The sequence below is a fragment of the Geotrypetes seraphini genome, chromosome 7 (assembly GCF_902459505.1).
Source record: "Geotrypetes seraphini chromosome 7, aGeoSer1.1, whole genome shotgun sequence".
Classification (NCBI taxonomy): domain Eukaryota; kingdom Metazoa; phylum Chordata; class Amphibia; order Gymnophiona; family Dermophiidae; genus Geotrypetes; species Geotrypetes seraphini.
Window position 1 is genome coordinate 21190559 of NC_047090.1, and position 14155 is coordinate 21204713.

Here is a 14155-nt window from a genome sequence, read left to right on the forward strand (position 1 = left end):
TGGGGTACCCCACTGGTGACGCTTTTCCAGTCCGAGTATTGTCCATTTACCCCCACTCTCTGTTTCCTATGCTCCAGCCAGTTTTTAATCCACGTGAGTATTTCACCCTCGATTCCATGGCTCGCAATTTTCTGAAGTAGTCGTTCATGCAGAACCTTGTCGAACGCATTCTGAAAATCCAGATATACAATGTCAACCAGATCACCCTTGTCTATCTGTCTGTTTACTCCCTCAAAGAAGTGCGCTCCTTCTTGGTGCTGCTCAGCGTCTGAAGAAACTACAACTTGCGATAGCCACCGACTGACCGACCGGGTTAGCAGTGAGGCAGGAGCGTGGAAAGCTTGCTCCTGCCCGCTGCACCTCTGGACCATCAGGGATCGGCAGAGAAGGTACAGGGCAGGGAGAGGGGACAGGGTGCAGAGCCTGACAGGAGAGGGAGGGAAGGAAGGAAGAGGGCTAGGTGCAGAGCCTTACAGAGGTGGGAGGGAAGGGGGATGGGTGCAGAGCCTGACAGGGGAGAGGGGGAAGGGGGCTGGGTGCAGTGCCTGGCAGGGAGGGGGCTGGGTGCAGAGCTTGACAGGGCAGGGCACTTGAATATTAAGCCGCCCAACTTATATTCGAGTCAACCATTTTTCCTCCTTTTGGGAGGGAAATGGGAGTCTCAACTTATATTCGGATCGACTTATATTCGAGTATATATCATATGTGCAGTCATTTTAGATACTATTTATGAGACTTTAGATAGGTTTCAAATGATCTACACAACAGTAGATAAAATTTGAGTGTTTCATAAGCTGGACATGATGAACAAAATACATGAGCTCCACAAACTGTACAATTGTCGATGCTGTTTTCAGAGCTACCTCTACAGAGCACGTTGGGTTCAAGCCACAATCACTAAGGAGAAATTCACATAAAGGCTCTCTCCAAGGCAAAGCAAAGGTTCTTCAGTTCTTCTTTCATTTGACTGAGGGCATTCTTGACTTTTTGGGGTGAATCAAGAACCTCAATGCTGCAGGTGAACGGATCATAACGAACAGAGAAGGGTCTTTTAATCTTCAGAGTGTATTGCCTATGGAAAATAGAAGCACCAAAAAGCTTTTCCATGAAAAGTGTTAACAGGAGTTAGCGCCGGCTTTTACAAAGCCGGCGTAAAGGTTTCTACCATGGGCTGGTGAGGTAAATGCTCCGACACTCGTAGAATTTCTATGTGCGTTGGAGCATTTGCCTCGCTGGCGCGGGATGGAAACCTCTACTGCTGCTTTGCAAAACGGGGCCTAAGTAAGGTATAAAAAAAAATCAAAAATCCTCCAGTCCATGATAAAGAGAAACACTTTTAAACAGAGGAAATAAAAACAACTTTGTTTAATTTCATTTGCAGCAAAGTCCATAGGAATTGAATGGGCTTAATCGCATTTGCCACGGCTTTGTAAAAAAGGGGCCTTTAGTCTTGGATAGATCATTCTCACGTTTTATGGTGTGTGTGAAGAGGAGGGATAGATTCATTAATTTTATTTATTTAAAGCACTAAATGGATTCTTTCACGTCAAACAACAGCCACTCAAAAGTAGTTTATAATTAAAAAAAAAAAAAGCAGACCATAATGCAGCGTCACATAAATGCAGATAGAGGACAATCAAAACAGGGAATGCAAAAATAAATAAATGAAAATCCTGAAACCTAGACAAAATCCAAGCTGTAGTAAGCGCCAGCACCTGCTTACCTTGGTGCGTGCTGAGGCATCCTGCGACAAGTTCTGGGTTAGAGCGTGCACATCACGCACTACAAAATAAATTTTGTTTTTTATCACGGAGAGTGTGTGTCTGGGGAAGCCTTATGTTCTCTTGAGTTGGGAAAATTGGAAAGGGGGTAAGAGGGAAGATCAGAAAAGGGAGGGGGAGGGTCAGGACATGGGCAAACAATCTAAGCACCCACACGAGTGTCTTATAAGTGTCCTAGGCAGCGTAGTACATTACTTTTTTCCCCTTCCAATGTATAGAAACATAGAATAGACGGCAGATAAGGGCCACGGCCCATCTAGTCTGCCCACCCCAATGACCCTCCCCTACCTTTCTATGTGAATAGATCTCACGTGTCTATCTCATTTGGCCTTAAAATCAGGCACGCTGCTGGCCTCAATAACCTGAAGTGGAAGACTATTCCAGCGATCAACCACCCTTTCAGTGAAAAAGAATTTCCTGGTGTCCCCGTGCAGTTTCCAGCCCCTGATTTTCCATGGATGCCCTCTTGTTGCCGCGTGACCCTTGAAAAAGAAGATATCTTCTTCCACCTCGATGCGGCCTGTGAGATACTTGAACCCTTTTTTTTTTTTTTTTTAAATTATTTGAATATTGTACTTTTTACCTCCTCCCACTTTTTTTTGTCTCTAGTCAATATGTTCTCATGATTATACATTTCAGTCTGATGTATTGTTTTTTTACTTTTAACTCCCTCTATTTTTAAACATTGTTTTGAACCTACTGTAAACCGCTTAGACGTAATGATAGGCAGGATATCAAATACTGTATATAATAAACTTGAAACTTAGGGCCCCTTATACAAAGGTGCATTAGGGCCTTAACGCGCAGAATAGTGCGTGCTAAATTGCCGCGCCCGCTAGCTGCTACCACCTCCTTTTTAGCAGGTGGTAATTTTTCGGCTAGCGCGCGCTAATCTTCTGCGTGCGCTAAAAACGCTAGCGCACCTTAGTAAAAGGAGCCCTTAATATGTAATCTACAATAATAAAACCTAGAGCGCGCATGCGCTCTTGAAAGTTCGTGATTCCTGGTGCCGTGAGGTGTGCTTCTGTGCCAGTCCTCACGGCACCTACGCTAGCTGGAGGCGTGTGACTGGCTGAGGTGGCGGCGCAGGGCACTGCCCGACCTGCTGGACGCTTCACGTGTTCCGCGGTACAGGGGCGGGAGCGTAAAGATCGGGTCTGGGGAAGAGGAAGGTTTGTTGTGCGCTGAAAGGGTAAGGGAGCCGGCCAGAAACAAACATGCTGCTGCACAGAGAAGTGGGGTGGGGGGAGGGGAGGGAAATGCTGCAGCACAGGGAAATGGAGGGGGGAGGGAAATGGAGGGGGGAGGGAAATGCTGCGGCTACACAGGGAAGGGTGGGAGGGAAATGCTGCTGCTGCACAGGGAAGTTGGGGTGGGGAGAGGGAAAGGGGGCAGGGAATAAACTTTCTTTGCTTTAGGGGGGAGGGGTGTGCTGGGGGGCAGGGAGCAATCTTGGTTTGCTTTGGGGGGGAGACAGAAGGGGGCCACAGAGAAAGACAGACAGACAAAGGGGGCCAGGGAGAGAGACAGACAGACAAAGGGGGCCAGGGAGAGCCACAGCCAGACAGACAGACAGCGTCCAAAGAGAGAGAGACAAAGAAAACAAAACAGACAGACAAACATCTGCTCTAGCACCCGTTAATGTAACGGGCTTAAAGACTAGTATAATAATAATATAATATATACAGTATAAACTTGTCCTAGCTGAACAGTATCCAAGACTCTAATAAGAACCTTTAGACTCGGATATTCAATGCTGGTGTCCAATGGGCCAGCATTACCTATCTGGGGCTAATTCTGGCCGTGGCAGTGTTTGAAAATTCACCGACCACTTTGGACTCACTATTGCCTGGTGAGCGCACATGCATTTCGGAATTGAGTCACTAATGTGATCCAATCTTGTTCTGAAGATCCACGAGTGGCAAATTGAAGCCAATGCTGCGAGCGTCAGATTTTCGGGTAGTAGCGCTAAGTCTAGTACTGTCCAGATTATGTTGTTGTAAGGCCTTGCGTATTGGCTTGTCAGCTGCAAAACTCCAGGCTTTGTGAGTTATTCAGAATTCAGCGGCAAGGATGGTTGGAAGTGTAAGTTGATTTGCACACGTTACTCCAGTATTGAGGAAGCTGCCTTGCTTACTTGTAAAATTTAGAATTCAGTAGAAAGTGTTATGTTTAACTTTTCAGAGCTTCATTCTATAGACTCCGCCAAATTCGTTCCTTGTCGCAATATCTTTGTTCTAAATCATTAAATATTCTTATACATTCATTAATAATTTCCAAATTGGATTATTGCAATGCACTTTTTAAGGGAATTGCACAAAATGAAATAAGACGGTTACAAATAATACAAAATACTGCCATTAAATTAATAACAACAAAAAAAAAATTTGATCACGTAACGCCGCTTCTTAAGAACGCCCACTGGCTTCCAGTAACCCATAGAATAACATATAAAATATGTCTATTGACTTTTAAAGCAATGTTGTTTAAAACTCCTGCTTTTATCTATAAAACCCTGATTCCCTATTCCACAAATAGAGTTTTGCGATCTAACGAACAGCATTTACTGTCAATTCCATCTCTTAAAATTATAAATACTAGAAGACAATTCATTTTTTCGGTTACTGCTCCACAAATGTGGAACTCTTTGCCAATCTTCCTAAGAAAAGAGCACGATATCGATTAATTTAAGATTAATTTAAAGACGTTCCTTTTCAAAGACGCTTTTGATTAATAACTTATAATCTGGAACACAATGATTCAATATTTAAAGAAAATAAATTCCTACCTTATGTTTTTACCCAACCTCCTTTTAATAATATTTTGTAGTTCTTATCCCTTTTTTCCCTAAATTCATGTCATGTCATGTTTTTTGTCTTTTTTACATTTATTTTTACTATTATGTATAATTGATGTTTTAATTTTTGTTTTTAAGATTGTAATAGTAACTAATTCTATTTATATATATATGTATGTTCATCGCTTTGAAAAATGACAAAGCGATTAATCAAAAATTTTAATAAACTTGAAACTTGAAACTTGCATAGTGAAGCGCCCGCTTATTTTAAACAAGTGGGGTAGAGGTATGAATCTAAAAGATCTTTTAAGAATCGATGATGAAAAGAAAGTGGCGAGACCTGGTTTGCGGTATGTAAAACATAAGGCTCTTTTTACGAAGCCTAACGCGCGTAATAGCATGGGCTAATTTGCTGGCCGCGCAAGCCGCTACCGCCTCCTCTTGAGCAGGCGGCAGTTTTTCGGCTAGCGCAGGGGTGGCGCGCACTAAAAAGTCGCGTGCGATAAAGCTGCTAACGCGGCTTCGTAAAATGAGCCCATAGGGTCACTGTCAATAATATTTTTTCAATTGTAGGACCGCAGTTATGAAATACACTTTCGGGTACATTAGGAGGTTATACCACTCTTCAGCAGTTTAAGAAACGTTAGAAAACATATTTGTTTATGCAGGCCTTTCTGATTGCTTAGCATGGTATTTTTTTTTTTACTGTGTGGATAGACAATGGTTGAAGGACGCTGCTCCATTTTTAAAATTATTTTCCTCCACTTTTACAAAAACCGGCAACACGGGCCGGCACGGTAAATGCTCCAACACCAATAGGAATTGAATGCGTGCCGGAGCGTTTGCTGCGTGGCACTTGGCTGCACGATTATGCAAAAGGGGGCCTTTATGTTTTGACTACTTTATTATGTATATAAAATTTTGTGCGCTTCGCAGTAAGAGGGTTATAAATAATTTTTTTTTAAATGGTATAGCCCAGTGTTTTTCAACCGCTGTTCCGCGGCACACTAGTGTGCCGCGAGATGTTGCCTGGTGTGCCGTACGGTCAGGGCCGCCATCAGGGCAGTACCACCAGTCTAGGGAGAGGGGCGGTCCGCCCCACGTGGACAGGAGAGAGCTGGACGGGGGACCCGCGGAGTTCAACACATCTCGAGCCGCGAGGCTCGTCTTCTGTTCCTGCCTGCCCTGCAGCTAACATATAGCCGATCGCAAGCGTTCCCCGATGTCAGCGCTGACGTCGGAGGGAGGGCTTAAGCAAAGCCTGCCCTCCGACGTCAGCGCTGACATCGGAGAATACTTCCGTTCGGCTATTAGTGCGCGGCAGGGCAGGCAGGAAGCAGAAGACAAGCCTCGCGGCTTGAGCTTCGTTTTGCTGAGAAAGTTGCAAAGATGGGCTGGGAGGCAAACACGGAACACAAAAGGGGGGAGGGAGTGCGTTTTGGACACAAGGCATGAACTTGGGAGAGAGGAAGGGAGGGAAAGAGATGCTGAGGTGGGGGAGGGAATGCGTTTTTGGACACAGAAGGCATGGACTTGGGAGAGAGGAAGGGAGGGAAAGAGATGCTGAGGTGGGGGAGGGAATGCGTTTTTGGACACAGAAGGCATGGACTTTGGAGAGAGGAAGGGAGGGAAAGAGATGGTTGTGTACACGGGGAATAGAAGAAAGGAGAATTTTTGGTCATAGGGAGGGAGTGAGGTACAGATAGTGGCATACCAGGGTGGGGGGGCGGTCTGCCCCACCCCGGGTTTACGTCCCAAGGGGGTGCACAGTTGGCCACCCTCCAGTGTTGTCCCTAGGCCGGCAAACTGCGGCTCTTTAGCCACTTGAGTGCCACCGCTGCCAACGGTGTTGTTGGCGGTGGCAGCATTATAAAATACTTTCTTTGTGTTTATTTGATTCCTATTCAAGAGAATTACTTTATATATAGTCAATATAGGCACAGAGTTAAATTTTTTAACATTTTCTAATGGTGGTGTGCCTCGTGATTTTTTTCATGAAACAAGTGTGCCTTTGCCCAAAAAAGGTTGAAAAACACTGGTATAGCCAATGCTAAAGTCAAGCAGATGCCTATTTCAAACCTATTTTATGAGACATCTTCTTTCAATTCCCTCCTTAAGAACCATGTTTTAAGTAAAAGATCACTAACAGGTCTTTGACCTGGAGGGCCGCCGCGGGAGCGGACTGCTGGGCACGATGGACCTATGGTCTGACTCGGCAGAGGCGATGCTTATGTTCTTATGTTCATTAATACCCAGCGGGATACTATTTTTTCGGCAACAGGCCCTCAAGCATGGAACTCATTTCCAATAAATGCAAGAGAGGAACCCAACCTTGATAGATTTAAAGGGAAACTCAAATGTTTTCTCTTCAAGGATGCATTCGATGTATAAAAGCTACGAGACCATTAATTTTAGATTTGACATCCTATTGTTATTTCCCTCTGTGTTTTTCCTTACTTATTGTAGTTCTTATCTATTGTTCAGTCTTTTGTCCATCTAAACAGATTGTATTGTCATAGACTATTTATTTTTAATTTTGTATATTGCTTTGAAATTTTTTGATAATGTGATACAATCAAACTTTTATTAAACTTGAAAACTTGAGACTCGCATGTTTATACCCTATTACTAGGGACAAAGCCGCAGATATCCAGCCTCCATTGAAGCCATGGACTTTTATTAGTGTTCAGGAGCAGGGCTAATGTTTGCACGTAAGGTACAGTGGCTCATGTCCATTATAGAAACCTGCAACTCCGCTCATCCCAGTCAAACATAGAATCTAAACATGTCACGTAAAAATACATGCTTTCTTGAGACCTTGCATATATGTGCGTAACACTGCTCACCAGTGAGCATCGCGGGACCAGGCAGGCAGTGAAAAGCTCGCTCCTGCGTTGTTCTTCACTCAGCCAAGACATGGAGGCAGCCGTCTAGCGAGGGAGGAGCAGGAGATACAGCGCTGGACCGCTGGTATTTATTTATTTATTTAAAAAATTTATATACCGTTTGAACAGACATAATTCAGTATGACAAATAAAAACAAACAAACATTAGCATATAATCATCAGAAAATCACATAAAGTGCCCTTCAAAAGAACAGTCGCAAAGATCATTTCCTAAGAAAATGCATTAACAAATAACAAATAACTGAGTTTTTAATAGAAAAAAGGTACCGGTGTGTGTATGTCTCTGCCTGCCTGCCTGGACCGCCGTGATATTAAAAAAAGCTACTGGGGGTTGGGGGTGGGGGTATATAAGATGCACCCACTTTTCCACCCCCTTTTTGGGGGGTGGAAAAAGTGTGTCTTATGAAGCGAAAAATACTGTTCTTTACGTTCAGCTTCTGGCAATGTTCAAGTTCAAGTTCAATTTTATTTGATAAATCGCCTATAAAAGTTTTCTAAGCGATGTACAGTTTAAAACAAATTATGGGGGAACAAACAGTCCTAAAACAAATTTTAACAAATTTTAAAAACAGTAATATAGATAACAAACAGTATTAAAACCTAAAAGGTTTCATGACTAACTGGATACACTAGGAAAAAGGGGAAAAGTTACAATTATCTCGGTCTAGGAAAGAAGAAACAAAAAGGGTAAAAACACATAAGGAAGGGGCAAAAGAAAAGAATGGAAAAAGAAGAAGATAAAAAAAAGAAAAATTTAAATTATCAGTTAATAAATGCTCTGTGGGGAGGGAAGGTTATGTAGTTGAAGGTTCATCTAGGGCAGCCATTCCCAACTCAGTCTTCAGGGCACCTAGTCCAATCGGGTTTTCAGGATAGCCACAATGAATAGGCATGAAATCTGCTTTCACTGCCTCGATTGCATGCAAATATAACTCATGAATATTCATTGTGGATATCTTGAAAACCCAATGGGACTAGGCGTTCTCCGAGGATTGGGTTAGGAATGGCTGTTCTAGAGCAGTGGTTCCCAACCCTGTCTTGGAGGAACACCAGGCCAATTGGGTTTTCAGGCTAGCCCTAATGAATATGCATGAAGCAAATTTGCATGCCTATCACTTCCATCATATGCAAATCTCTCTCATGCATATTCATTAGGGCTAGCCTGAAAACCCGATTGGCCTGGTGTTCCTCCAGGACAGGGTTGGGAATCACTGTTCTAGAGTATAAGATACCCTTGTGATGGCTCTGTGGATGTGCCACTTGGAAGTACCTGAAAAAGGGTTACCAAATGGCTCCAGAAAAAGGAAGATGGATTGAGACATCCGGGTTTTACTTTCATTACCTTCAATGTAACTAAATCCAAATGTCTATATCTGTCTTCTTAACTTCTATTGCTTTCAAAGGAAGTAAAACCCAAATGTCTCAATCTGTCCTTTTTCTGGAACCATATGGTAATCCTAACCTGAAGAGCCCAGTCCATGTTGTTCACTCCTGAAGTCATCTTTGAGAATCTGCTTTAATAATAGCTAATGAATTTGCCCTCTGGAAACTTAACCTGAACCTTTTATAAAACTCGGTCACATTCAGTGGCGTGCGGTGAGGGCTTTCAGGGGATTCAGTGAATCCCCAGCTCTACAGACCTGCTTTTTTAATTTTTTTTTGTTTACTTTTTGCTTGACGCAGTTTGATTTGTTGAGTAGGCAGCCTGCTCAACCAGTCAAACTGCATCAAACAAAATGTTATGGTTATTAGCATTTAATCACCCCAGCCAGCAATTTAAGTATTCCCCGCTAACTGTAACCCTTACCCAGTGGCATAGTAAAGGGGGTGGGGGGAGTGGACCGCCCCAGACGCTGTCTTGGTGGGGCGCTGGCATCTCTCCGCCCCCCAATGCCATGCTCACACCCTCCCTTCCACCTGTACCTCTTTAAATCTTCACCAGCACAATCAACTTCTCCGGCCTGCTGCTTGTGCTAGCCTGGTTCCCCTCGGCCCCTCGGGGCCAGGAAGTGACGTCAGAGGGAAAACCAACGCCGGCATGAGCAGCAGGCCAGAGAAGCTGCTCACACTGGTGTAGATTTAAAGAGGTTCGGGGGGAAGGGAGGGCATGAGAGGCAGGGAAGGAGTGGGGTTGTGGAAGAATCAGGGGACGGAGAGGAAGGTCTGCGGTGGGGAAGGGGGAACCGGGCACTTCCTACCCATGCTATGTCACTGCCCCTACCCTAGCATCCTGTTTGTCTGTCTTGATTGATTAGATAGTCCCTGCTTGAACAAGCTTACAATCTCCTTCGTGACTGTACAGCGCTGCGTAGCACTCTAGAAATGATTAAATAGTAGTAGCAGTAGTGGTAGTGTAATGGCCTTCCCTAATTATTATGTCAGGACCACTTTGAATCCAAATGAGCTGAAGGAGAGCCACAAAATATCTTCCCAGTGGGGCTTGGACAAGTACTAATAGCATTCATCCTTTCAAGCCCACTTTTAAGCTTTTCATTGCGGTATTTATTTATTTACATTTATATTCTGTTCTATCAATTTAGGGCTCCTTTTACAAAGGCGCACTAGCGGTTTAACGCGTGTAATAGTGTGTGCTAAACTGCCGGACGCCTTGAGCAGGCAGTAGTTTTTGGCCAGCGCGGGGGTTAGCGCGTGACGATAAGTCGCGTGAGTTAACCCCGCTAGCGCGGCTTTGTAAAAGGAGCCCTTAGTTTCTAGGCAGATTACTCAATAGCATACTGGTATATATTTCCATTAAATCAATAAAGTCAATAAAAAAAAGGAAGCAAGCATTCTCTTCTATTTTGAGAAAGCCTTATCCTTTAAGCTTGGAGTTCTTCCCCTCATCAACTTCTTGTTTTCTGTCAGGAGTTTGGAAAGAGAGACAGAGTAGTGAAGAAAAAAGAAACAGGATGATGGAAGCTGCCCCAGAGGTCTCCATGGGGTGCCACTGCAGCCCGCCCCCCCAACACGTGCATGCACAGGCTGACCACTAGATGGTGCTGCTGCAGCATTCCTATGCTATATGGGAGACAAATTGGCTTATTTACAGCTGTGGGAACAATTTTGGATTTTCAACTTCAAACAGTTCAACCTTTAGGTTTAAATGAATTTATTGAGTGGAACTGCACCATTTGACAGTTTATTAATTTTTCGATTTTCTGTTTTGGGTGGCATTAGTCCTTTAAATTTTCAGAAATTACATCACCACGTTATTGACGTTCTGCAGTTTAAATTTTTGTGGCGTTCCTCTCCTTCCAGCGCCATTTTTCTTTCTAGCCTGGTGACTAGGGATCGCTGGATTTTTGTGCGGTGTGCTCTTCTAAGCAGTGCTAAAATTCCCGAAGAAGTGGGATGTTCCCCCGAATACGGAAGCCGTTGAATTTATAGCATGCAGGCGCTTTAGTGGTAGTTGCGTTTATTACAGCTACAAAAAGGATAAGTACTGGGTATAATTCCTTCCATCAGCTCCAGTTTTAAATTTCATTGGATTCTTTCACATCTGGCCTGATATGAACTATGTACGCTGAACTGTGTTTATAGCAGCAGCCAAGTATGAATGTGTTTTTTCATGAGTTTTTCACATTTTGAATTATATCGAGGCACGTTTGTGCACTGTAAATTCACAACGGGGGTGAGACCAGGGATGTTACACCTCCTAAACCCTGAGTAGGTAGAAAGATTGACAGCTGATGCTTTGGTCTTTCTAGTGTTTAGTTGTGTGAACGGAGGACTCTCCCCATCACATTTAATTTAATTCACTATTTATTGTTTTGTAGTGTTTTAACCATTTTCCTTGGCTCCTGCTATCTTCACTTTATCCAAGGTCAATTTTTGGATTTTTTTTTCTATTGTTTTCTTCCCACAACATGAGGCATGCTGCTGAAGAGTCACTAGGAAAACATCAGAAAGATAATTTATGACTTTTTCTGCCTTATTGCTTTACAGCAGTGGTCTCCAACTCCAACCCTTTGCAGGGCCACATTTTGGATTTGTAGGTAGTTGGAGGGCCTCAGAAAAACTAGTTAATGTCTTATTAAAGAAATGACAGTTTTGCATGAGATAAAACTCTTTATAGTTTATAAATCTTTCCTTTTTGCTAAGTCATTTATAGCTAAAGAGACATATGATCAAGAAACTTTTATTTTAATTTTGTGATTATAATAAATATACCGAGGGCCTCAAAATAGTACCTGGCGGGCCGCATGTGGCCCCCGGGCCACGAGTTTGAGACCACTGCTTTACAGTTTATATTTTTCATTTGATTTGATAAGTTGTATCTTTATATATTTTTTAAAATTCAATAAATTATTTAATGGAAGAAAGAAAGATAATTTAAAATAGTGGGCTGACACATATCATTACTTTTACAGTCTGCTGCCAGCGAGTACTGATTTGTAAGTGATTTCCTCAAAACTTTTTCCGTAGAGTGGAGGTTCCACAGGGACTGGGGCTTGCTTTTAGAAAAGAGAGTGAAAGAATGTCGCCACACTCACCTCAATTGCTCTTTGGCATCGTCAAAATTTTCAGAGACAAAATAAATAGGCTGAAACGTTTGGTCTTGATACGGCTGAACTGCCGTTACTTCGGGATCGAACGGCTTGTGTTCTGGGTTATTTGACAGAGCATACTTCGAAAACAGAAAAAAAAAACCAGTTTTAGAAACCAATGTGTATTGCAACGGGTGAATATCTTCACCTTATTGATCTGCTGCTACTGTATAGAGAAAACCTATCACTTTGGTTTGGAATCTTCCCTGTATATTTGGCATTTGGGGAGTGGATTCCAAACCCCTCCCTGGTTACTGAGCTCTAAAACAATAATTTAGCACAGAGGCTCCCAAACCTGTCCTAGGAACCTCCCAACCAGTCAGTCAGGATATCCTCAATGAATATTCATGAGATAGATTTGTATGCAGTGGATGCCGGGTGTCTTGAGAACGGGGTCAAGAACTCCTGCTCTAAAGGAGTCTCACCATATCGACGCATGTCTACCTGATATTTAACCTAGCTGGTTAAATAGCATTTAGCTTAGGGTTAGTAGATGTCCAGGAAAACCTTGACATGTCCACTTTTTAGAGGACTGTCTGGGTACCAGGAGTGATTTCCAAAACCTGACAATTTCTCCGGGCTTTGGAAGGCCCTGAGTAGAGAATGACATGGTGGTTGTTACCCGCCAAAATGGTGACCAAAAAAAAAGGTCACCGCGAGTTCGGGGACAAGACCATTTACCGCCCCATGGAGCGGTGAATGGTAGCATGGGGCGGTGAACAAGTAGTGAACGCGCGGTGAATGAGCGTTCGATTCGGCAGCCCACTCTCTCCCGCCGGCCGTCCATGCATCTCCCTCCCTCCTTTTCCCTTACCTTTTGTTCTTGAAACTGGCGATTTCTATAAGGCTACGAGCTGTATTACAGCCGGAGCCTTGAAGTCGCGTCGCGTTGCCTGCTGGAAAAAGTCTCCTCTGACGCAACTTCCTGTTTCCGGTTGCATCGGAAGAGACTTTTCTAGCAGGCAACCTGACGCGACTTCAAGACTCCAGGCTGTAATACAGCTCGTAGCCTTATAGAAATCGCCAGTTTTAAGAAGAAAAGGTAAGGGAAAAGGAGGGAGGGAGAGAAATGCACGGCTGGCTGGCAGGAGGGAGCTGCTGGACCGCGTGAGAGGTGCTGGACCGCGTGAGAGGTGCTGGGGACGGGGGGATGGAGAGGAGAAGACACTGAAGACGGGGACGGTGACGGGGCGGTGAAAGAGACAGCGGGAATGGCGACAGGGCGGTGAAGGGGACAGCAGAGACGGGGACGGGGGCGGTGAAAGGACCAGCGGGGATGGGGCGGTGCAGAGGATGGTGGTCCGGGGACGGGACGGTGAAGTGGACAGAATTTTTCCCCGTGTCATTCTCTCCCTGAGCTCAAGGTTCTGCCTGGAAAGCCTCTGCGCATGTGCTGATGTCAAAGCCCATTAGTTCCTGAAACTTACTGTTACGGAAGGGAGGAGGTTGCTGAATGTCACGGCACCCTCTTCACCCTAAAGCAGCGTGTCGCGAACTGTGTGCCGCGGCACACTAGTTTGCCTCCTGAGATTTCAGGTGTGCCGTGGCACACTGGGGAGGAAGAGAGGCGGTGAGAGGCTCGTCCTGTAGGCAATCAGCCGGCGCCGGCACCTTTCCCTCTTTCCAGCCCTCTTCTCTGCTAGCACCCCCACTGGTGTCTCCGGGCCCTTTTGCAGGGCCATCGCGCATACGCGGACATCAATGCACACTTCCAGATGCCTCGAGCCGCAGCTGCAGCTCGCGAAGGTTTGCAGGGACACTGCCCAAAGTACGATTTTGGCTTTTTTTAAAAAAAAAAAAAGAATTCATTTATTTATTGGGATTTATTAAACTGCCTTTGTCGTGAAGAGATTCACCCAAAAGCGGTTTACAATGCACTGAATAGTAATCAGGTACTCGTTGACCTCAAACATAAAGCATTGCTAAATATTCAAATAATTTGAGAAGTCTGGGACAGAGGTTTCAAATCATTCCCTTCACATGCTGCTGCTGATTGAACTCTTTGTACCCCATCATAGATCTCAAGACACTAGGATTTTTAGCATTACCATAGAGGTGAATTCCAACATGCACACGGAATTTACACAAGCCATTTCTGAAACCGACCACAAGATAACACCATTG

At 44.2% G+C, this 14155-nt stretch overlaps 1 protein-coding gene across 1 annotated transcript in view; it reads right to left on the reverse strand.

The window, feature by feature from the left end:
* Positions 1-909: 909 nt before the first annotated feature.
* The window catches only part of LOC117363672 (tyrosine 3-monooxygenase-like), a 56832-nt gene continuing 43586 nt past the window's right edge, over positions 910-14155 (reverse strand). Inside the window, exons 11-12 of the mRNA XM_033951780.1 lie at positions 11978-12111; positions 910-1072 (exon numbers count right to left, since the gene is read on the reverse strand). Coding sequence (XP_033807671.1) covers positions 910-1072; positions 11978-12111 — 297 coding nt within the window. The remainder of the gene's footprint in view (positions 1073-11977; positions 12112-14155) is intronic.